Source organism: Triticum aestivum, chromosome 6A (assembly GCF_018294505.1).
Source record: "Triticum aestivum cultivar Chinese Spring chromosome 6A, IWGSC CS RefSeq v2.1, whole genome shotgun sequence".
Classification (NCBI taxonomy): domain Eukaryota; kingdom Viridiplantae; phylum Streptophyta; class Magnoliopsida; order Poales; family Poaceae; genus Triticum; species Triticum aestivum.
Window position 1 is genome coordinate 608,109,230 of NC_057809.1, and position 25,273 is coordinate 608,134,502.

General features: G+C 43.0%; 2 protein-coding genes and 1 long non-coding RNA gene across 13 annotated transcripts; 2 read left to right on the plus strand and 1 right to left on the minus strand.

Moving 5' to 3' along the window:
- Positions 1–1,803: 1,803 nt before the first annotated feature.
- LOC123128983 (uncharacterized) lies at positions 1,804–23,080 on the minus strand. 7 transcript variants are annotated; one of them, XR_006463552.1, is made up of 5 exons: positions 22,814–23,080; positions 15,645–16,437; positions 15,222–15,409; positions 5,879–5,981; positions 1,804–2,346 (listed from the first exon to the last, which is right to left on the minus strand). XR_006463552.1 is itself a non-coding variant. In XM_044549106.1 (3 exons), the coding sequence occupies exons 2-3, from the start codon at positions 15,279–15,281 to the stop codon at positions 2,020–2,022; spliced, it is 387 nt and encodes a 128-aa protein (XP_044405041.1). In that variant the 5' UTR covers positions 15,282–15,409; positions 22,814–23,080; the 3' UTR covers positions 1,804–2,019. The 7 variants fall into 7 exon arrangements, 1 of the variants encoding a protein (XP_044405041.1); XR_006463557.1 differs by lacking the exon at positions 15,645–16,437; XR_006463555.1 differs by lacking the exons at positions 15,222–15,409; positions 15,645–16,437; positions 22,814–23,080 and adding exons at positions 11,058–11,176; positions 11,766–12,981.
- Positions 3,114–10,883, plus strand: LOC123128985 (uncharacterized). 5 transcript variants are annotated; one of them, XR_006463561.1, is made up of 11 exons: positions 3,114–3,462; positions 4,129–4,272; positions 4,344–4,392; positions 5,886–5,990; positions 6,660–7,736; positions 7,825–7,925; positions 8,097–8,223; positions 8,373–8,401; positions 8,481–8,613; positions 8,703–8,754; positions 10,596–10,883. It is a non-coding gene; the product is annotated as an uncharacterized lncRNA (long non-coding RNA). The 5 variants fall into 5 exon arrangements; XR_006463559.1 differs by having other exon boundaries at positions 8,097–8,197; XR_006463560.1 differs by having other exon boundaries at positions 6,660–6,772; positions 7,371–7,736; positions 8,097–8,197; positions 8,373–8,613.
- Positions 17,858–22,789, plus strand: LOC123128984 (G-type lectin S-receptor-like serine/threonine-protein kinase B120). Its single transcript, XM_044549108.1, has 6 exons — positions 17,858–19,166; positions 20,871–21,052; positions 21,131–21,341; positions 21,433–21,670; positions 21,748–21,898; positions 21,976–22,789. The coding sequence occupies exons 1-6, from the start codon at positions 17,858–17,860 to the stop codon at positions 22,276–22,278; spliced, it is 2,394 nt and encodes a 797-aa protein (XP_044405043.1). The 3' UTR covers positions 22,279–22,789.
- Positions 23,081–25,273: the final 2,193 nt, after the last annotated feature.

A 25,273-nucleotide genomic window follows, 5' to 3' on the forward strand; every position in this document is an offset into this window, starting at 1 on the left:
ATCTTTCACGTCTTCTGCAAATCCATGACAGTCATTATCGCCGCACTCCAACATAAAAACGTATGTCTAGCATATCTACACATAAAAACGTACTGCCTCCGTCCCAAAATTCTTGTCTTAAATTCGTCTAGATATGAATGTATATAATGCTAAAACATGACTTGATACATCCGTATTTAGACAAATCTAAGACAAGAATTTTAGGACGGAGGGAGTATCACAATTGGCAATTTGGCTTTATTGGCGTACCATTATTCGGTGAATCAATACATTCATGGAGCTCTCGGAATATGTGGTACACAAGTTTACAAATGTGGAACATTACACCTCACGTACGTCAGTTCACTAGCCTCATAAAAACCTTGCGCTGAATGAAAGGACACTAGTGGTGAACACTAAAATCAGCATTCTACCAATCACATAACCACATACAGGAAAACAACGAAACATTATTAAAAACAATGAAACATTATAAAAAACAATGAAACATGGAAGCAACCGTGGAAGCCAATCGACATGCATATAAGAGCAAGGGCAAGGACAATAATAGAGCCAACTGATGGCTATATCTTGTTGCCACATTATCTATAGCCAACATTATATAGTCGAAAATTCCCGGCCAAACAATGTATCAATTACTCCCTATCGCACCGTTTTCAGCTGCCAAACCCCCTGCAAGAGCAACTGGTTCTGAACTGCACATGTCATTGGTAGTCATTTTGTTGTTGGTAACAAAGTTTCATGCGTTATTAGCTAAACATATATATTCATGACAACTTCCTCTTGGATGAGTTGGACTTGGACTTTGTTATGCTTCACCTGTTACTCTCTTAGATGGCTTTATTTGTTCCGGAAAGCAAAGGAAATTTTGCTTGACAGGTTATACAAGCTGGGCGCTTAGTTATGTTTCTTTAGTTGGCTCTGGACAGTCTAGACAAATCTGCCTCCCCTGTAATGTAATATAGGTAGTGTAAATCCTCTGATCATCCCAAAATCAATTAGCAGAGATTTCTTTTCCGCTGGCACAGGTTGGCATATTGATGTGGTACAAGTTCCTGCTGGAGCTGCAAATTTATTCGAGGCGTGAAAAAAGAAGAGTGCCAACCATCGATGAACTAATGGGTGATGAATGTATTCATCATTGGTGCATGCAACAATGAGCTAACTCATGCATATTGTTGGCGCTCCTTCAGTTGGGGGTACAGTCAATAGAATGATGGTGACTCCAACTATGCACGATGGAGGACGACCGAAGATTTTCAACAATGTAACAACGTAAGATGCTCGTGTTGGAGAATTTTCTGGTGTTCCTTTGAGAGAAGATATATCTCTGGCTAAATGTAACAATACGTTGAATCAAGCTGCAGTGATAGGCTTCCAGTCAGATATAAAAGGGCAGAACTCATTTAATTTGCACCATTTTCAGTCAGTCACATTCCAAGCAGAGAACTCGTCAAGAATTTGAATGACACCTGACCCTCCTGGCTGAACTGAGCATACGGCAGGAGTTTCTGAGCATATAAGATGGAAACAAAAAGGTACACAATTTTCTTATCCTACACGGTCATCGCAGTCCACCTTCGCTTCCATTGATTCAGTCATAGTGATAAATTCAGAAAGTAAAGTCTATTACTGGAATGTTTCCCAAAGACCACAATTTGGGTCCAGGCAAGGCGGCAAAGACGCATTCTGAAAAGAGAGAGCCTCAACGACTAGTCAGGAATTTTTCCAGTAAAAAAGAAACAAGTCAAATATTTGAATATCCCAGGGCAAACAAATCAGCATATGCTAGGTGGACAAATAGGCAATTAATTACTCCGTAAACTGAAAGAGAAAAGCATGCGGTCAGATGACAGTACACACATAATTTAGCTAGACTGGAAGGTCCACACCAACCAAGTATTTTTAAGCTATCAATAACTAGAAATCAAAATTACTACTGAATGTGCCTCACAGAGTCATTGCTCTAGCTCCTGCAAGCCTGTGAGCGTTATGATACTACCAGCATTCCTTGACATATCAGATAATTATCTCCAGAAATGAGGATGATCCATGCGCCAGTCGCTCCTTAATCCGGTGCCGGCTAGCTTTCTCCGCCTTGGATCTGTCAAGGTTGGTGGCGTTGCAGTGCCTGCATGGCAATTCACCCTGCAGCTTGATTATCAACAGCCCCACAGCTTGTTCCATGACAAGCCTTACATAGTTTGTCACCTTGTCTTCATCCTCGCACCCCCAGATCACCAGCAACTTCAAGTTCAGGTGCTTCAAATCCTTGGATGGCTCCCACACCACGTTGGTCTTCTCGGCAAAGTTCTCGGGAGTCTCGATACATGAATGTCGAGATAACTTCAAACAAGGACATAGAAAGAAAACAACCCATGTTAATTAAACTTGCCACCAACCCATGAAGGCCAACGTGACAACAATTGCAATTAAATATAAGTTTAGGGCCCTAGATTTTGGAGAAATTTGCATGAATTAAATCCTAGGTAAAGTACGACGGATGAATATGCTTCCGGGGTTCTTATGAAATTACAACTATATTACTCGTATTCTTTCGACCAAGATACTTTGAGTAATAAAGAATTTTCATCAAGAGGCCAGGGCTTTCCTCATTTTCGAAAAAAACATAGGAAGAACTTTTGGAGAACTCTTAACATGAGAAATCGAGCAGTTTTTTGTTGTTGCATGGACATCGTCTCACAGCAAAATTAGAATGTGGCTTGTGTTGTATGCACTACTTTTGGTATTTGTAATAAGTTGGTGAGTGGTTGATCAACTTGCTGGTACGTTTTTAATGCTGAATATCCTTGGAACATATCTAACATATAAACCATGCTAGAGTACCCGCCATTCCAGGGGCACTCCTCGCGCGAGACGTTTTTCACCGCAGGATGAATTCACCACAGTACTTTTTTGGCTGCTGGCAGCTGGTCAACCGTTGGCTTTTTCTCACATTAATGTAAGCTTATAGAGAGGATGACGGGTGGGGCTCGTTGGCTGTGGGGTCATGCGACCCATGTGAGTTTTCTCCAGTTTTTGGTACGCGAGGTGTGCAGCGCGTCCTCGCCAATCGTGGCCTGGGTAAAAGGAACCCTACCGCGGCCGCCTCCCTCTTCTCGCGCTTCCTCCCCAAGCCCCACCTCGCCCCACGCCGCCCATCTCCGCCTCCTCTCTCACGTCCTCCCTGCCGCCATGGCCTAGCCCACCCTCGTCATCAACCTCCCTAAGCCCCCTCTCTCTCTCTCTCGGGGGTGCTGCTGGTCGCAATCTGGACGAAGAAAAGGAGACCCCGGAAGAAGTTAGAGCGTCCTGGTGGTGGCTAGATCGATGCGGCCGACGGCGAGTGCCGGTGAGCGACGGGGAGGCCCCTACCTCTCCGCATCTTCTCCCAGGTTCCCGATCTGGAGCGGGTGGGACGGACGCCGGCGAGGCCAGCCCCCCCCCCCCCCTCACACGCAGGTACTCCCCCTCTCCCCCTTGTGCCCTCTCTCTCTTCTCCGACCCCTCTTTCTTGTTACACACAGGCAGCACACCATATGAATCAAAAGTTAATCACGTGCTTCTTGCCCCTCTCTCTCTCTCTCCCTCTCTTCACATGTACTCTCGTGGATTTAGTCAGATTTGATTTATTCTTGTTTCCTTTCCAGATTTAATTTCATCCTTGTTTCCAAGCTCTTCCTATTCATAATCTATTAAATAATGACTTGTACATACGTATTTTATCATGTCTACTAATAATCTCATCACATTGCAGTTCATACATCAGTTTATTTTATCCTGTTTCCTTCAAGTATGTATTTAGGCTGTTCATTTTCCCTTTTTCAGATGTATGCCATGTATGTGTAGCCATGGTTCTGAAACACCCCCATTCCTTCTCTTCCTATCAATTTTCATTGATTCAGTTATTTGACTAAATGATAATATATGCCCCAGGGTTAATTAGTACCTAAAATGCTACCTTTGGTTTGTGAAAAAGATCTAGAGTGGCTTCTGCAGCTCCTGTTATGTTTCATTGATTCAGTCATGTAGTAGGATAGTTCCACTGGATTTTACTAAATGGTTTTGTAGCTTTACTTAGTGAAAATGCCTCAATTGGTTTCCGCAACATTGCTTGTCTGTTGGCAGCTGGAGCATACTTGGTACATGAGCCTTGCCGTGACTGGTGGTGCAAAGGTGACCTTGACGAGCAGGGCAATGGCCAGACACGAGTAAGACACCAAAGATGACTGGAAGCACTCAAAAAAGTTTACCACGCTGGAGCTATGTCAGGTACCTACTGTTCTTTTGTGTTGTGTGTTTTCTATTTCCCGTCAGAAACTCATTCCATAATCAATTTGCAGGTTGTACGAGGGCAGTTAATGAATATACTTGCGACCCTTTTACTCTCAGGTAAATCACTAATTATTACATGATCTTTCATAGTTGAAGTACCTACCAAAGGTAGTTATTTTATCCTTCTAACACGAGCAATGAACATTTTTTGCCATTAATTATGGTCACATTATTGCTTCTTGGTTAAAAAAATTCAGTAGAGGGTTGTAGCTATTTGGAGTGCAGAATTATTAAGTACAGAGCAAGGATTCCAATTGGTCATACATGAAGTGATACTCTTGCAAGAGCTATGCAATTAAAGTTCATTTAATTATAGTTTCACCACACTATGAAAAGGGTACAACCTACCAATCTTGAGAGCATTAATGTAACAACTTTTTGTAGCTTAGAAATCCAATGGAAACTAATAAGGTAAATATGCTTCTTTCTTGCAGACTTGCAGTTCTGTTTTATTCATTACCCTGCTGCAAGCTCTTGGTCGTATACTGTATATAAGTAAATTGTCTTTGCTTCTTGGTCCAAGGGACAAAATTGCTGAATGATTTTGGCATCTCCTGATTTTCCTTCTCCATGGTTTGCCATGTTCTGTGGTCTGAATTTAGTTTCTTTTTCTTTGTCTATATTCTGTGCAAATTCATGGAACCCACACTGTTTGCAAGTTCAGTTTGCCTTTTTCCTTTAAAGATTTGTACTGCTCTATTTTTTTTAATTGTTGAGGCAACAAAATACCCCTTATGTCATGTATGCTTCTTTGATAGCAGTTTATTAAGTGCTTATACCATAATATCTCTGATATAAGTACTCTAATTATAATAGTAGCAATCTAAATTTATTATTGGCTTGAAAATAAAATATTTGTGAGGATAGAAAGGAAATATCAGCTTCACTCTGCATTTCTTATAGATGTACCTAGGAGAAATGCAGAATTAAGAAGAGCTATTTTCAGAACACCACTATCTATATCTCTATATATATGCGGAACTCAGAACTCTTTTTGAAGATGGATGGATGAACTTGATCCCTGTCCATCTCTGCTTTTTGTCGGTACATGATTGTGCACCTCCTATGCCTACTTAATTGTGTGTTCATTTTGTTAATCAAGAAGCATATGATTTTATAGCTGGGTACGTTGAAAATATATAAAACCTTTCTTCTTTTGGATAATTTGTTTCCCTTTCGCTAATCTTTGTTACTTGCCTACACATCTATGCATACTATTCACTACTGCTACCAATCACATGCTTGTTTGTTCAGATACTTGAATGGTGGAACATGGCCTTTGTTCGATGGCGATTTTCCATTCTTTGTATGTGTTGCATTCTTTTGTCCAAAAGTAGAGATGTACTTTCTTCAAGAAGAAAATGCTAAGTCTTTTACTAGCAAAGATGTCGATCTTGCACATTTAGCTCTCTACGCACAGTCTCACTATCATCTTGTGTAGTTTATTTATAGGGGTTGAATACAGAAATTTAGCCCTCCTATTTTAGAGTATGAATCGGAATCTAAATCAGCAATTGTAAAAATGATCAGTAATTGTGCTTACTTTTCAGACTCTCCTCCTTTTCTCGCTGCTGAACCCCTGCCATCATCATGTCCAGACTGGCTGTCTCCATGGTTGTGGCGCCAAGGTCACCGCATCTTACATCCTGATGCATGTAAGACAATATGATTAAGCTCCCTGTATTTTGTTAATTTTTGGTCTTACTAGCGTATATATTCATTTCTATTTTGTGCTCATGGGGCCTTGATGTATTATGTACAAGGTGTGTTAGGTTGAAGCATGAGGCTGGAAGGGGTCTTGTGCGAGGACTAGCGTTTGCTTTAGTCAAACCAAAATACTTCTAAAATTGCAGCTGCACTTGTTGGTCCGATGTACATGAGAAGCCCCAATTTTGTTGGCAATAGATGCATGGTTTCTCAGTAATTAAAATAACTTAATTTTTTATATGATGTATGGCAGTCATGTGTCTGATGTTCTTCGTGTATCGGATTCCAAGAGTTTTAGGATGGGCGGTACGGTTCCCATGTTTGATGTTTTTTACTTTCGCAAAATTGGTCGATGCTGATGAGAATGGCACCGGTGGTCTTCGACACTTATATTTTTTATGTATATAATGTTCCCAAGTTTATTCTTTTACTCTCTTTGGTTCAATAAGATTAAGATACATACTTTGCCTTGTGCTGAATCTGATGTCATTCAGATTCTAGGATTTTTAGGATGGGTTGCAAGTTTCTCTTGTTGGACGTTTTCTTTGTTTCTTAATTTTTTTGTGATAACATGGGTGATCCTGTTTCTACCTCAAACTTGCCTTTCTATGTTTCAGTTTCAAGAAGACATTATTTGATGTTAGATGGCCATTATGTTCGCTTCATATGGACAGAGGACTAATGGTACTCTTCCATGAAGAGAAGCAAGTGGATCAGTATGTAGTAGCAGGTATCAATGTTTTCTCATACTGATGATTCTGAAGTAATTAGATTGAGAAAATTGCTTTATTCCCCAATTTCTCTCTGAAACCTTTGCCTTGTCCATAGTCATACCTAAATGAGTTACTTTATTTCCTATAGCTCTATTACTTTTTTCCCTAGAACCTGTCTCTTTAGTCTCCTTTACAATACCATGATCAGGAGGCAAGAAATATGTGTGAATGGAATAAGAACTGTATATAGTTATTGATAAGCATCTTCCAGTATCTAACATATAAAGCCTCCTAGAGTACCCGCCATTCAGGAGGCCTTCCCGTGCGCATCATTCCTGTCCGTTCGATCTCCTTTGACTTTGGCTCCTGGTCGTTCGATCATTTGACTGGTGGTAATTTTTGGTCACTGTGTAATTAATTTCTTGGCCTATGACTGGTGGGCTCAGCACTCACATGGATTGGCTGGGTCAGTTGTTCCCTTGTCTGCGAGGGATTAGGCAGCCACTCCGCGCCCGCCCCGTGCTCGACGTGCACATCCTGAGCCCCGCGCCCCCTTGGCTCTCTCCTCTCCCTCCTTGTCTCCAACCCTAAACATTTTCCCTCTCCACCCCACAGCCGCCTCCCCTAGCTCCTCGTCCCCTTCACTCAGTCCATCCCTCATCATCTCGGATCCAGCGGATCTGAGGCGTGCGGGTGCGGAGGCGAGTTTCTCCGGCGGTGGCGGCGGCGGTCACCTGCAGGCAAAGGGCGGTGGCGGCACTCGATTTGATCTGCAGGAAAGATAGAACATGAGGAGAGAGAAGGAAGGAAAGGAGGAACGCCACCATGGGCGAGGAGGGGCAACATGGTCTTCGTGGTGGGAATGGAGGAGCAGAGGAGGATGGAGGTGGGTGGTGGGAGCAGAGTAGCAGGAGTTCCAGGTCCAGGCGATGCTCGTGGAGTGGAGAAGCTCGTCGTCCAGCATCACCATCCCCAATCTAGGTTGCTCCCCACCCCCCTCCTCCCCCCAGTTATTATATCCCAGTTCTCTGATTCTGTGATTTTGATTTCTCAATTTGTGTTTTTTCAGATCTGAGATAGAAAAGAAGAGAAATAATCTTGTGGAATTTCTTATCTGAGATAGAAAAGAAGAGAAAGATCTTGTGGAAGAGCTTGACGAAAAAGAAAGGGGTGAATCATCTCTTTCTCCCAATCATGTTTGTTTCTGCATTTTCATTTTTATGTTATATATGGTTTGCTCAATCCCTATTTGTTGCTCCCCTCCCCCCTCTTCCTCCCCCAGTTATTATATCCCAGTTCTCTGATTCTGTGATTTTGATTTCTCAATTTGTGTTTTTTCAGATCTGAGATAGAAAAGAAGAGAAATAATCTTGTGGAATTTCATATCTGAGAAAAGAAGAGAAAGATTCTTGTGGAAGAGCAGCTTGACAAAAAAGAAAGGGGTGAATCATCTCTTTCTCCCATTCATGTTTGTTTCTGCATTTTCATTTTTATGTTATATATGGTTTGCTCAAACCCTATTTATATTCAACTTCTTCGAACCATCTATTTTTCTTGCACTAGAATATTGCAAAGGGAAAATTTATTTACAAAGCTTGTCATTTTGATCTTGTGTAGGCGGCACAACTGTACACCACCATGAACAGGTTGTTTCATCGCTACAACTCATATAGCAAGCTATGCCAGTATGGCAATATCTGATAGTACGGCTGCTCACGTTTCCAGGGGCAACACTCACATTTCCCCTCCAAAATTCAACATTTTCATATTTTGAGGAGCTTCAGTACGTTTGCTCACCGATGAACTAGAAGTTGTTTTGTGTACTGCATGATTGAGGAAGTGCTATTGCAGATCAAAGGTGAGCCTATTCTATTTTCTTTCTTCAAGCTCAGGTGAAGGTTTATCTCCTCTTCACTAATGTTAAATCTTTATCACCGCATTGATTAGTTGGTAGAAGCATCTGCTGGGAATCAAGTGTTACATGGCTGTGGGTGACAAGGTATGCTAAGGCCATCTGCTTTATTGTGACTTAAGAGACTACAATACTCTAGGGTATCCTAAGGTTTTATTTCAATTATACGATGAGCATGGGTCCCATAACATACTCAAATAGTTAGAAATCTGAAGCACCTCGTAATTTGTTCGCTAGCAGTATGAATCAGAGCTGGGTACTTTTAGCTGTTGTGGGATGAGAATATACATATAATTGTTGGTGCTTTTGTGTTCATTTATACTAAGAAGACTAGGCCCGTCAGGGTATGATTTACCTGGGTTTTTTGGATTTTTTACTGCCTCTAATGATTTACGCGTGTTACCAGGGACGCACGAGAACTACTTACGTGTGAACGTAACGATCTTCTCTGTTCTCTCTAGAGCGTTCATGACCTCCACCTCTTTGACCGCCCACCGCTTTGACCGGGCTATCTCTGTCTCTCCCAAAAATTCTGGTTCAATCCCGTGTCGTGGCTCTACCGATCTATGTGCGTATAAAAAGCCCCCCGTGGCGTGGGTCTCTCCAGTCACGGCTGTGCCCAAACCGCTCCTCACCAATAGACCCATCTCTCCTGATACTGCCCTCCAGCCTCCACCCGAGATACCACGGCGCGCTACGTCGCCGCTCCGGCTGGCCGGCCGAGAGGTGCGTGCAGGCAACAACATGAATCAGGAGAGCTGCATACCATCGCCTCCTCATGGATCTTCCTCGGTTCCGGCTCCCTGGCCTGAAGGCACAGATAAACAGCGGTGGCCTTTGTGTGGTCCAAGGGGGCAAACCTGCAGCTGGTGGCGAATAGCTCGCTGCCCTGCTGCTCTCCATCCTAATCGGCTCCCCTCATCCTTCCCCAGGTTCGCTCCGGCTGCCGGTCCCCTTCATCTACCCCATGGCCGATGTTAAAGAAATAAACACATGATGTGCTGAATAGCTGACATACAGAGGAAATGCTACAGCTTGATGATTGTTGCAGAACTACATCATTTTTAGGTATTTAGTGTTCCTTTTGTGATAGTTTTCTCTCCTATAAAAGTAAAATGAATCATTTTTAATTCTTTGAACAAGGTTGCCAAAAGTAGGGCGCTCAGCCGTTGAGGCATTATCACATTTTTAAGAAGCTTCGCAAAATCTGCTCTTATACTAAAGAAATCTAATGTAGGTTTGTTGGCCTTATTGGGTACTGATATGCTGAACACATGATATTAAATATACAGTGAAGTGGGTATGTTTATACTATCTACACAGGATTGCCATTTTCTTGAACTGTTGTTGGGATTATCATGGATTGGGATGCATTATGATAATAAGATATTAGGTATTGATATATGATCTGTATGTCACACTTGACTTCATCATCCTTTGTTTTCAGATCTATTCTTTAGGCATACACTAATGTGGTAGCTTGGGTCATATTCTGTAGCTAATTTAGTCACCACAATACTCGGGTCCCCCCCCCCCCCCCCCGACTTTCAATATAAAGAACTTCCACTTGCCATTTCACATGATAAACACTACATTCTATTTATTTATGGCCCAAAACTTATTATTTGTGGATAGCCACAACTGAGGTCTTGAGTTTTTGAGTATCATAGAAGAACCACGTTCCTTTCGCAGCGATAGATCAACATTTGACCCTTTTTTAGCTATTATAGGAAGACTAAGATGCACAAAATCAACCATTGTTAGGCCAATGGTCCTTTCCAAATGTGAAATCTTGCATGCGTTATTTATCAATTCCAAAAGGTGATGGTTGTGTTATTACGTTGGAAAAGAGGTACTTGTACAGTTTTGCTACTGATTTTGACCAAGGTTTTTCGGCTCTCATCTCTATATGAATATGCTTTTTTCAGGTTAGTGGTTTAGGAGTTCCTGCCAACACTGGCTTTTGGAATTTATCCTCGCTTCATCAGTTGGGATTTCTGTACAAAACTAAGATAATTTATTTTGGTGCTTGCGATGAGTATTAGATAGAGGGGTGATGCACACATACTTCACCCAGTGTATCTGTTCATGTATGTTGTTAATTGACTAATTAGACAAAAAACCTCTATCTGTATGGTGTTTGTGATGATGCTATCAATTCACCAAACACTAAAATACCGGGTTGTGCTTTTCAAATCTAGCAAATTAATTCTCTATTGCTTCTTGTCCAAACAGAGGTATTAGATCTATTCTGTGCCATGAGTCTTACTGTCAAAAAATTATATAAGCCGCGCTAGATGATTATAGGTAGCTCATATCAAGAACTTTGTTTTAGCAGCACAATTCGGATAAATTTGCACTTTTTCACCAACGAACAAGGTGTTACATACCAGATCAAAGATCGAAGCCAGGCTGAACATTGCGATCCTACAGATCTGCCAAGTGGTTCCTCATGAAATAGATAGTAGTGCCGTGAAAGAACACTACCCAATGCCATCTTCTGAGAAAGCTGGACATGCAAAAATTGACAGTGTTGGACATTTCTCTTTGTAGCAACGAATAAATTCATTGTATTACTGTATAGCCATGGTGGAAATCTTTTTTGGATAACAAGAAACAATTTGCTTCTCATCAGAGATAATATTGCAGTCTATCAGAAAAAATGTTAGCTATTTAATTAAACAGAAAACTCTGTCACTCATAGCAACAGATGATAAACTATCAGACTACCTGATAGAAAAGCAAAATTGCCACATTATTTAGAACATTTCTCTAATTTTGAGATGGCCAACTACTAACATTTTTAGAAATTTGCCATGTGTTAGATAATATGGCGAACTTGTATAAGAAATCAGGGATACACATGGCAACCTTTAACCAATTTGTCCTATAAAAATTTGCCATGCATCGGTCAAGCTCCACATCGGGCATGTATAAATGGAAACAAACAAAGTTTACTAGGATTCGCGATTGGGGATGAGTAAACACTGGAGCACATACACAATAAAAGGATTGCTAAAAAAAATTGCAATCTGCGGGACACTGGATGGCAGATGAAAATAAAAGGAAACAACATAAGATGGGACGAGGAGGCAAACCTTGTAGTGTAGGGGCATCTGGCTGTTCCCAAGGCCCTTGCGCTTGGTGTGGTCGCCGTGATGGCGCCCGTGACGCTCCGGCCCAGCGCGCACACGAACGAGTCGCTACCGCCGCCTGAGGATATGGTGGTTGTTCCCAGCGAGGAGCAACAGCAGCTCCCGCCAAGGCGCCAGCTAACCAACCGGATGTGCTCGCTCGGCCCGAAATTTCCAATTACAGAGCCCAGGATAGCGACTTGGCTCGTCGTGCACCCCGGCCTCGCTCGCCCCGGAGCGTGGTCACCGATTCGTCACCTCGCCAGTACAAGGACCCAGAGGGCGACCACATGCTCCTCTGTGAGTTCAAGAACAAGGCGGCTCTGATATTCTTCGACGAGGACCTCCTTGCACAGGTGCGCGCTGTCGGCCGCTGATGCCGAGCAGCCTACACGCGCCTAGCCCTGCCGCGGCACGTCGAATCGAGACCAGCCATGGCTGCCACTGGTCCTCCGCGGCCGCCGTTGTCGCTTTGAGTGGAAGGTGGACGAGCTGCGCGTAGCTTGAGCAGGTCGGGCTTTGGGGGATGCGTGCTGCCGTCGGACGCCGGAAGCAGCTGTCCCACGCCGCAAGACCCGCCATGGCCGCCGCGAGCAGATCGGTGTCGCTGCCACATCTCCTCTGACTCTCAGTCACTGGAATGGATAAGAGACGGGTAGGGGTTGGGCGAGTGGGTGAGGGGAGCTGCATAGAAAACGGTTGTCCGTGTGGTTTGTTGTAACTTGTAAAGTCGCGAACGTTTTCACACTTTCACGGGCTAATGTGTCAACAAGCAAGCATCAAACTTTGTGAGTGATCAGACGACCGTAGACTACCTATGCATGTACGGAGTACCAACTTTTTTTAGTGCTCCAACTAGATATACATTTTTCTTGTATAAACTACTTCCTCCATTTTCAAATATTTGTCTTTCTAGACATTTTAACAAGTGACTACATACAAAGCAAAATGAGTGAATCTACACTCTAAAATATTTCTACGTATATTCGTATGTTGCCACCCATTTGAAATCGAACATATAAACCTGCCTACACTACCCGCCATTCCAGAGCAACCGTGTGCGCTGAGCTTGTTGGACCGAACGATTCTTTTCCTTTAGCGAGGTTTTTGGCTGCTGGCAGCCGGTAAACCATTGGTTGTTCTCCACGTTCATGGCTGTATGTAGACATATTGGCCGCTACATCCCTCAGCCCATGGCTTCCAGCGCATCCCCTCCCTGCCCCCACCTCTCCTCCTCTCCTCGCTTCCTCCCAGATTCATCTTTGATGGTGGCGGCGGCACTCGATTCGATCTGCAGGAAGGAAAAGGAGGTGCGACGGTGGATGAGAGAGGGTCACCGGCCGACGTTGATCTGCGTCGGCGGCGCGACCTAGAGGTTTGTGGCGGGTCGATCCGCTGGATCGGGGCTGTCATCCCCGTGGATGAGGATGCACATGGTGCTACGTGGCGGGTGTGTTCGATGACGTGGAGGCGCTGTGGTGTGGCGTACAACGTCAAGGGGGAGGTGTGCAGAGGAGTTCCGCGGCGGTGACACCATGGATACGGCGTCAATGGAGAGGTGTGCAGGGGGGTTCCGCGGCGCCGCCGCCATGGATCCGCATCCTGGTCGTGACCTTTGCCCCCACGCATGCTGGCCGGCCCACATCGCCCCTGGATGGCATGGAGGCCGTCCATGACACCGCCGATGTGCCGCTCTTGGATGCCGAGGCCGGCACTGCCCCAAAGACATCGACGACGCCACCGAGGCGCAGCAGATCATATCAAGGCTGATGTAATGTGCTTCCAAGATCAATATTTTGTCTTGCTTTCCTTGAATGTAATACCACTGTCTTCATACTGTTTTTAAGAATCTTTTACGTGGGGTTTTATACATTTTCCTATTGCTTTTTATGGAGATGTTGTTTGGAATTTAGGCTTTTATTGGGTTGTGAGTTGATATGAAGTCCTATGACATGTTTCAAAGAATTAGTTCTACATACAGTATAGTGAAAGTTCATGTGTAATGTAGAGTCTGAGCATGAACTGATGTTTGCAGTAGGGAAGTTTGTTGGCCGCATCTCATGGTTCTTTTCAAGGTGCCTTTCGTTTCAAGGTCACCACAAAGCAGCGCCTGGTTCTCATCGTGCATTGCCTTTAGATGAACCATCGACAGCAACTAAGGTCGTATCTAAATATCATCTAGCATTCTAAGGACTACTAATCAAGCTCTGTAATAGGATGAAACCTTCCTCTGTTTTTCGGCCATGCTATCTCTGCTGCTTTTGAACAGCTACCACCTATACTTTACTTATATAACCTTTGCTGTTGTTCCTCATGAAACTATTAATATGCATAATGCCACCCTTATCAATAATTATCTGTTTTTACTACTTTCTGTGTTCCAAACATCGAGTACTCACCAGCAACAACAAATATGCTAAGCAAGGAAGAGGCATGCCCTAACTGGCAGCGTCCACCTTCCAACCAAGCGATATAGCACTATCATTTAGCATAGACTATTCCAGGAGAAACAGTAATCATGAACAGAGACAGTAACCAGCAGTAAGTACTCATTATTTCGATCTATGACTGAGTTTTCCTATCACCACTCTTGCAATACTTGGCTTGTTGCCGGCCTTTGCGCCATTTGGCGCAACGGGTCATCTAGTTATTGTAAAAATGTAGAGTAAGTCATGTACTCCCTCCGTCCCATAATATAAGATGTTGCTGAGCACGCTCAGTTCCAGATAGAAAACTAGTTATGTGTTTGACATTGCCATTTTGTGGTGTATAACAACTAGTTAAAGTTAAAGAGCATGAATTTTGCAGTATGATGAGGGTTATGCATACTTGTGCTTCTATCAAGTTAATGATACGTACTAACATGGATGGGTGCAAACTTTCTAGCTGGACAGAAGCTTTGCTGTTACAGTGAAGACTATTTAATATATAAACATATTAGTAACATTGTAACATAATCTCTCAGCTCAACTAATGTTGCAGAAGCCAACTCACCAAGAACGGCCTCTGATAATTTATATGGCTCAATTAGTTAGGTGTGACTACAGTATATCATCAACTGGGTTCCAATTGTACACTCTGGTAGACATTCACTCTCATTCAATGGATTGATTTCTAAGCAGATTCGAAGGGTTGCTGTTGCAACTTTTAAGACACTGGACTGAACAGGCATGTGGAGCTAATATAACTGCTTCTATAGACTGAACTAGATAAATTAATAGGAGTTCTCTGTTTAGTTCTAGTTTCAGAGGTAAAGTAACATTTCATCTGAAAATACGCCACCAATCTAAACATGACAAAAGAAGCCAAGAGAAAAAGGCTAAGTACGGGCACTTAGGCCTTTTCCACTGATGTAATCAAGACAGCAACGGCACTCGGTATATGTAGAAGAGTTTTATCCAGAAGACATGGCAGGTTTACCTGAATCATACTGTGAGGAACTCCAGCAAAACGGCCATTGTACTGCTCAATTCGGTTCATGATAGGAGCGATTTCTGGTTCATCACGCAGCAGGGTACCAGCAGAGTTATAGGGCTATGATAAACAGCGCAACTGGATGGTCAAAGGACAGATCCATGTAGACAGACACCCACGATGCAGTGCTCTATCTGTATACAAACAATACCATGTGACAAATGTCAGCTGAGGGGACTTATGTTCATAAAGAGTCCAGCAGAAAAATGTTCACCGGCAGTCTAACTAAACATCAACCCAGACACAACGCGAAGTCTAGCATCCAATCGAAATTAACCAAAGCAAGCATATAAGCATGTGAGGTTGAGCATTCATTTTTTACATAAAAGCATTCAGAGTTGGGCAGATGAAACGAGGCAGATCCAGTACCGGCAATTGACATGGTCGTGGACTCAAACACTGCACGAATCAATGCACTAACTTATATGGACAAGCATGTGAAGTTCCACAAGCGCACATGGCCTGTACATATAACAGAATGTCCATGAGCGATTAAATAAGCCACATGAAAATTTATGAACAAATGCGATCCGAAAATAGAACCTTGATAATATTTCATTATTACAGATGCACGCCACGATGAAATGCATGTCCCCGAACAAACTGGCATCAAATCGTCCCCAAAACCAACGAAATAGAACAAGGCAGCTAAGCAACTATCGGAACTAAGCATCAATTCATGTCAAATCAGCTCATTACAAGCCATGGAGCGCTAGTAGAGCAGAGCCACCGCCTATCCGTAGTTCCGTACCTGCGTCCACCAAACTCTGTGAAACATTTCAACTAACCCCAACCCGAACGCAGGCCCCACATAGTGACGAAGCTAGCTGCAACGTCACGGAGCAATTACCGTGACTGCCAAAGCCTAACCGGAACGGCCCAGGAGGGGTGCCAAGCCCAATGTGCGCGTCATCAGCCGGGAGTGGAGGCAGTGAGTGGTACTTAACAGCTGCGAGTGCTATGTGGTGGGTATCGATAGATCACCGGACAGAACGGACCGTCTTTGGGTGTGTATCTTCTCTCCCACCTCCCGGCTCCTTCTCCCGATCCCCTTTTCTTGCTGAAACCCTAGCTTGTATCTGTACCCAATCGAGAGACCTAAGCACCATAGGTCGAGAGATCCACCGTAGACTCGTGTCATTTGGTACTCATTTGGAATATCCTACACAAAGGGTAGATAACCACTTGTCAGTCTGCAGTAAACCCATGCCCGTTGCCAGGAACAATCTCGGAAGCTAGAGAGTCAGCTATGCCATGGCTGCAGTGCTAGATGAACATAGTTATTAGTTTTACACTTCTCAAAATGAGCTTATCAGTACCCTGGACATTCGCTGAAGAAAGCAAGTGGTAGTTCTAGTGCCATATGCGTCAGCAAAACAAGGTCAGATGATAACTTGCAGATCGATGTCCCAGTCAGTTGAGCATAAGAATATCTGCTGTAACTACCTTTGAGTTGCTACAGTGTTACTCCCTCCGTCCGAAAATACTTGTCATCAAAATGGATAAAAAGAGATGTATTTAGAACTAAATATGATTGTGCTTTCATCTAGATACATCCCCTTTTATCCATTTTGATGACAAGTATTTTCGGACGGAGGGAGTACCCATGTGTGCAATTTATACAGAGTTGCTACAGCCTTGCCATCTTAGCAAGTATATGATTGTGCTTTCACCTCCTCCAGTGCAAAAAACATTTCTGTTATAAATTTATGATAGAAGAAATGCACTGTGAGCAAATCGGCAATAACATAAACGCATAGCGAGCTAAACATCCTTTTCAGGTGATATGCTCTTTTCAGACAGTTGTTCTTGCAAAGCTAGGGGCGCAAACGAGGGCATGACTGCACATTTAAATGCATAACTGGCAAGCTTCTATAATTGCAAAGACCAGAACGAATATGTGAGTCCACCCACAGAGTTTGACCTCACATTTTTAAGAAACAAACACAAGGTCCCTTTGTACATCCAGTCAGGGTCTAATGATGTTAACCCAAAAGAAAAGAAATTGTGTCCTGCTTAATGAGCTGATCTGTCCCTGTTTTTAACCTGTCCAGTTAGAGTTTACATGGTCAAACATGCAAGTCCAATGGGAAGACCATGGAATTTCCTGCACCACTGATGTTAACATTTAAGTGTAATCTCATATGTGTACGGTCAAAAGATAGGTTCGTTTCAAAAAAAACATCTAAGCATACATACCAAAACCAGAACAAGGGGTTTGTTCTAATCATAAACATATGTAATCCAACTAAAATAGTACCAGCAGCCAGCACATTCAAACAAGAAAACCCAGCAGTCACACCTAAAAGAAAAAGTAAATGTCTATTATAATTTGCTGAGAAAGGCTAGTCCGACATAGTCCAGATGATAACAACCACAACCCAACATTTTCAAACTTCCTAAATATCTCTTCTTGACTCCTTCCAAGGTTCCCACTTCCCCATTAGTTCCCTGTGGGAAAAGCACCGCAAATAAATGCTTCACTGGCTCTGCCTCTCCCAGGAGTTCTGATTTGCATTGTCCAAAGATAACTCATCCATTGCTTTGCTTCCATTATCTCAGTTCCATAGTTCGCTACAGCAATGGATCCCCTTCCCATACACACAATCATCTGCCTTGTTTGTTGGTCATTTGGTTTATTGCCATTTTATGTATCATCCAGTAGCCGCCTTCTTCCCAACAAGCCGCTTTCCGCTGGTAGCACCATCACCTCCGACGATGGCACTTTTGCCCTGGGATTTTTCTCCCTGTCCAGCTCCAGCACAAAATATTACTACGTCGGCATATGGTACAGGAACATACCCGAAGACAACATTGTGTGGGTTGCCAACCGTGCTATGCCGATAACTGATCCTTCTTCTGCAACACTCGCCTTCACAAGCGGATCCGATCTCGCCTTGTCAGACACCAGTGGCCAGCTTCTCTGGACGACAAACATCAGCGCTGCAAGGAATTCATCGTCAGAGGCAACTGGTGGAGAAGCCACGCTTGATAACAATGGGAATTTTATTCTTCGGTCATCACATGGCACCATCTTATGGCAAAGCTTCGATTACCCGACCGACACTCTCCTTCCAGGTATGAACCTCAGGATCACCCACAAGACGCATGCACTACAACAGCTCATCTCTTGGAGAAACCCCCAAGACCCATCCCCGGGCAACTTCTCATATGGTGCAGACCCTGATGAGTTTCGGCAGCGTATTACATGGAATGGCTCAGCACCATACCGGCGAAGTCTGGTATGGAATAACAATTTGGTAGTAGGGAAGTATGTTGAGAGTATCAAGTCCACAATTTACTATACACTGCAAACTATTGGTGATGAGATCTACGCTTCCTTTGGACTACCAGTACCTAGTGTCTCACTAGTGCTAATGAAGATTGACTACTCAGGCAAGATAAAGACACAAATCTGGAATAGCAACAGCTCCAAATGGACTGACCAGTATTCAGGACCTAACCAGGAATGCAACAAATTTGGTTACTGTGGTCCATTTGGTTACTGTGACAACACACAGCCTATTGTGACATGCAAGTGTCTTGATGGCTTTGAGCCAAACAACAAACAAGACTGGACGACCCGCAGGTTTTCACAGGGATGCCACCGGATGGAAGCACTAAGATGTGGTCAAGGGGATGGCTTCTTAAATATGTCAACCATGAAGATTCCCGACCAGTTCTTGTATGTCAAGAATAAAAGCTTAGATGAATGCATAGCAGAATGCACAAGCAACTGCTCGTGTACGGCATATACTTACACCACTATGAGAACTAATGCTATCGATGAGGATGATACTAGGTGCCTATTATGGATAGGAGATTTGATTGACACGGAGAAGTTCATTGGACAAGGGGAAAACCTCTATATCCGAGTTAGTGGATTGAGTGGTAAATTTTACTGTTTCTGTTTCTCTGCTTGCTTTATTAGATATACTCCTCTATTTGTGTGCCCAGTGGAGCTCCAACAATAACCTCCTTAGTTCTATGTTCAATGTGAGTACAAGAAAGGTTTAACTCAGTAGTGACGGAGAAATATTAGAGGGTGAACTTGATAATGCCATTATGATGGAACTGTTTGGTGGAACATATATGCAGTCTGTAAATCACTACAATCTTTTTTTATATGAAAAGATAATAGCTTATCCAATTAGAGGGTGCTGATTAGGAGCCACTGGATGCAGAATGAAAATACGAGCATGCAGGGGTTGGCAATATCCCAGATCATGTAAAGCATTTCTATCTGAATAATTATCAAGGAACAGACTCTAATACATGTTTCAGACACCTGAGGTGTCCGCAAAGATTTGGCCAGCCACCAACACAGTTGGTCCAAAGTCTATAATTCAATATATATCTGATCTCAGTCAATGCATAGGAAGTGAGCCTAACTCACATGGGCGGAAGAGTGAATGTCAATCATAGCACCCTGGTTCGAGCCATATTTCATTGAACTTGAATTTGAGTTACTGTCTATTTCCTATTGATAGAAAATGTAGTTGCTCCTACAAGTTCGTACAATCCATGTCAATATACAAGATATACCTATAGAAGGAAACCTTCAAGTTCAGGCATAAGTCATTTATGCCATCCGATTATGGCCCTGTTTGGTTCGGCTGTGGATTTCTAAAAGCAGCTGTGAAAAATCTGTTGTGGGAAAACAGCTGTGGAAAATCTGATGTGAAAAAGATGTAGCTCATTTGGCAAACCAGCTGATACAGCTTTTTCAGATTTTGGCCCGCAGCGGAATCAAATTTTGGAAAGCACGTCCTGAGCTGCTTCAGCTTTTGGTTCAGATTTTGGCAGCGGATTTCTAAAATCGGATTCTGTTGGGTTCGCCCTTTGGTTCAGATTCTGCTGCGCGGCAGCGGAATCTGTCGATAAAAACTGAACCAAACAGGGCCTATATTACATAAAAAACTTGGGCGTGACAACCATTCCATCCAGTTCAACAAAACATGTTTTGCCGGATTTTAGTTTGAAGTATCAAGGAAGGGGAGCCTTGGCGCAGTGGTAAAGCTGCTGCCTTGTGACCAAGAGGTCACGGGTTCAAGTCCTGGAAACAGCCTCTTACAGAAATGTAGGGAAAGGCTGCGTACTATAGACCCAAAGTGGTCGGACCCTTCCCCGGACCCTGCGCAAGCGGGAGCTACATGCACCGGGCTGCCCTAGTTTGAAGTATCAAGCCGAAGTTTTGTATTTCCCAAATGTTACCATACTCGTGATGCAATTGTTCATGTGAGAAATAGATTGCTTGAGAGTCGAGACTATGTGCATGTAGCTCATACTTGTAAGAAATATTTGGTTTGTGAAACTAACTATTTAGCAAATGTGTAATCGTGATTGCTTACAGACTGAGTTTTGGCAGATAAAAACCGGAAGAGCAATGTTTTAAAAATTACACTGCCAGTCGTTTCAAGTTTGCTCATAATCATATGCGTGTGCCTTGCTTGGATCTGCAGCTTTGGAGGTAAAACACAGTGCCATACATTCTCGGTGTATTTCCCTCAAGCATGTTTGCGAAGGCCAATGCTATTCCATATTTCTATGTGATATGTTCCTCTACTATAACGTTTGCATCAATGTTCCTGACAGGCAAACAAAGAAACAAGAAAATTTGGAAGAAGCTGATGTCAGTAACTTCAAGCACTTCTACTGAACTTCGTGATGGAAACTTAAAGTATCCTTTTATTAACTTCAAAGAAATTGTACTTGCAACAAACAATTTCTCTAACTCCAACATGCTTGGACATGGAGGTTTTGGCAATGTTTACAAGGTAACGTGGAATTTTCTCTTATAGAGCAACATAACTGTATTTCCGTCTTGTTTGACTTAAAAGTATGCAAGTGTCCAGGCGACATTAGAAGATGGTACAGAATTTGCTGTGAAAAGGCTTAGTAAGGGTTCTGGACAGGGGGAACTGGAGTTCAGAAATGAAGTAATACTCATTGCGAAGTTGCAGCACAAAAACTTGGTTAGACTTCTCGGTTTCTGCATCCACGGAGATGAGAAACTATTGATATATGAATACTTACCTAACAAAAGTCTGGACGCCATGCTTTTTGGTATGTTCTGCTTACGTCTTGCCAAATTTCAGTAAGTAATGAAATCAACCAAAATAACTGATTATCCCTCAATTGATGCTACTGGTAGCAGATGCCACAAGAAAATCAATGCTTGATTGGCCAATAAGATTCGAGATAACCAAAGGGGTAGCTAGAGGACTTCTTTATCTTCATCAAGATTCAAGATTGAAGATAATTCACAGGGATCTCAAAGCAAGCAACATATTATTAGATGCCGAAATGAGCCCTAAGATATCTGACTTTGGTATGGCAAGGATATTTGGCGGCAATCAGCAGCAAGAAAATACCAACCGCGTAGTTGGCACATAGTAAGTGGTATACTGCATCAATCATGTTTATGCATTGTTCCTGTGCTTGACTAAAATTATGTTCTGTGTTCAAACAGTGGTTACATGCCGCCTGAATATGTTTTGAAAGGAGTGTTTTCTGTCAAGTCTGACGTATATAGCTTTGGAGTTTTACTACTGGAGATTGTGAGTGGCTCAAAGATCAGCTCGGTGCACCTAAAAGCAGACTTCTCCAGCATTATAGCCTATGTAAGTAAAATGGCATGTTCAAATTTCTGCAAGTACAGTAAATATATGCATCTTGAAAGGGATAAGAATGGATGCAGGCATGGAGCTTATGGAAGAATGGGAACACAAAGGATTTTGTTGACTCGTCAATTGTGGACAGCTGTTCACTTAATGAAACTATACGGTGCGTCCATATCGGTCTCTTGTGTGTTCAAGGCAGCCCAAATGCGCGGCCTCTCGTGTCGTCAATCATGTCCTTTCTGGAGAATGGAGATATATCACTTCCACCTCCAAAAGAGCCTATGTATTTTGCAGAAGATAACCATGGTGCTGATGGAGCAGCAGAAAATACTGTGAATTCTAGAAATAACATGAGCATTACAGCACTAGAGGGACGCTAGTGCCTAGCAGTGCCGTGTGTACTTTGTACAACTGTATACTGGATAAGAAACTGGTATATGTCTTGAAGAGCAAGAAGCTTTGTTTTAATATAAATAATGTATCTCGACCCCAGGAGCCCACGGAAAATGGGAGAGGTCTCAGTGTTCTCATTAAAGACCCTTCTCAGCAAGAATTTTGGATGCATAAAAGAAAGCAAGTTAACCAACCAATTGAAATTTTGTACACTTGCAGAAAAGGATAGTTGAATTGTATATTTTGACATTTTGCATCCAGTATGTCTGTTAGTCAGAGCACCATAGAGGTTCCTTTCAAGGGATAAAAGACAACTGGTGATTTGTGGAAAACTGAAAAACATGCCAGTGGCTGGTTTCTTCTTCCAGGCATTACCGCAAACACCTTCTACCCACAACTCTAAGCTCACTGCTCACGGGCAACATTCATCTACGACAACCTCAACGCGAGATTTCTTCCATTAATTCGCATCAAATAGGGTGCAAGAAACAACTAGAGAGTCGTATGGCTTAGAGCACGCACCTTTGAGAAGCTCTCGCTCCACCCGGACGGACGGCCTCGCCCGCTAAGCCGTCGGCGTGGCGTGGCGGCGCGTCTTGGCCTGCTCCCGTCCATATCTGCCGCCTGAGCCCGTACTGGCTGCCAAATGTGAGGCCGGGAGGAGGAAGAAGGTTGCGCCACCATCATTTGCTCCCCCTCCTCCTCCCGCCGGAGATGCGGCGTCTCCGCCCCCGCCGCTCTGCTCCCGTCGACCAGAGATTTTTTTTTTTTTTGAGACAATCCCGTCGACCAGAGATGAGGGCGCAGCTGGACCTTTCGGCTTTCTTTGGTGATGATTCGGCACAGCCCAGCCCAGCCCAGCCAGGGTTATGGGCCTGGCACTCCACGCAGTTCTCTATCTGTTTAAACCATTTTTTCTCAAAAAAAAGTTAAACCATTTTTGTTTTCAGAAACAGCACAAATGTTTACACCTTTTTTTTTCTTAGATCAGCCTTGCAAAACAATACCTGTTTCTACAACAACAACAACAAAACCGTAAGACAGTTCGCATTTTTATTTTATTTTGGACAACGCTAACGCCCACACGTGTGGTGGGAGCCAAACCCGCCCACACGCCCTATAACACACAGACTGCGCCAGGTCACCGCATGCATGCGTGTGAGAATTTTTTTGGATTTTCAGTTTTTAAAATATTTTATCTCTTAAATGAAAAATCTGATTGAAGATCCGTTTTCGCCATTAAATCCCTCGTGACGAGATCTTCGAAACTATATCTCATATCAATATATTTTGACGATTTTTTTTATTAAAAGTTGCCATTTCTATTGCACATGAATTGCCATGATGTTTACTTGAAGTTGCCATGATATGTTTCAGTTATTTTCTTCTACATTTAAAAGTAAATTTAACATATTATAAAACGGGGAATTAAGAAATTAGACTTGTAATGAACCATAAACTAAAATTGTCATGATACATGCACTTAAAATTGCCATGGTTCATACAAAAAATAATTTTCATGGTCAAAGTACTGAAATTGCCATAATAAAAAAACTAAAATTGCCATGCTCTACAATCTAAAATTGCCACATGGCAACTTTAGTTTAAGCACTATGACAACTACAGTGTAAACATCATGGCAACTTTGGAGAATTTTTTTTTCGTCGAAACATATCAACATTGGGTCTAGTTTTGAAGATCACATCGAGGCGGATTTAATGGTGAAAACAGATTTTTAATTTGATTTTTTAATTAGGAGATAAAACATTTTTAAGCCGAAAACCAAAAAGATCTCTGCTGATGTCATATGTTCATACGTGACAAAATGAGTGGTGATGGAGGCGTGTGGGCGATGTGCATGATGCCACACGTATGGACGTTAGGTTTTTCGTTTATTTTTTGTGGGGAGGTTGGCATTTTTCTTTAACACACTGGGATGGTAATACAGACCAGATCCCCTGATGTTGGTAGTGCACGTAGCAGGTAATGCCAGAGTGTCGCGTCCATTTCTGTGTTGACTTCATTGTATGTAGTCTATAGTCATACAGTACATGAGTTAAAAAGTGCATATGCATACAGAGTTTTACATTTAATAATATTCCTATACCACATAAAGAGAAGCTTGCTCTCATGATCTTGAAGCAAGTAATGGCTTGAAGGACGAAGGAAGCTCGCACACCAACATGATCACTTTAGGCAGCTCGGCATTATTCTTACCGGTTAACTCCAAGGGCTCCCTTCTTCTCTGGAGCTGAGCGCTTCTTCTTCCTGCTCTTTGAGTTGTCATCATCGTCGTCATGGTCAGAGTCGTGGTCCGAGTGGGAATCATGGCCAGACTCTGAATCAGAATCGTGGTCGGTGTCGGATCGCCCCGACTAAGATGTACTCACCCGTTGCGCTTTCCATCTAGAGTGTAGGCAATTAACCGCTCCTGCCAGGGTTACCCGTGCACATACTACATAGCCATTCTTCCTCTTCTTGCTTCTTTGGCCAAATATGTTCTCTGCTCCAGTGATACCCAGGCGTGCAACTTGTACAGGGTTGCTCCAGCCTTGCCATCTCAACGAGTATATATGGTCGTGCCTTCCCCTCCTCCTATCCAGTGGAAAAATCATTTCTGAGTAATACATTTGCGATGGAAGAAGTGCACTGTGAACATCTGCAATAGCCTGATGACTAGCATAAGACACTGAATACTTTTCAGATACATAGTTGCACATGGCAGCTAAAATTTTCGTTTTTCTTGCAAAGCTTAGGGACGCAAACTCGGGCACGACTACACACTCGAACGCGTGGCTGGCCAACTTCCATACCTGCAGAGACCAGCTGGGATAAATGTGTGACTCCACCCAGAGTGTTGCACAAGACTGCTAAGAAATCCCTCTTTCTTGCGAAGCTAGGGGCGCAAATTCGGGCACGACTGCACACTTAAATGCATAGCTCGCAAACTTCTATAGTTGCAAAGACCAGAGTAAATATGTG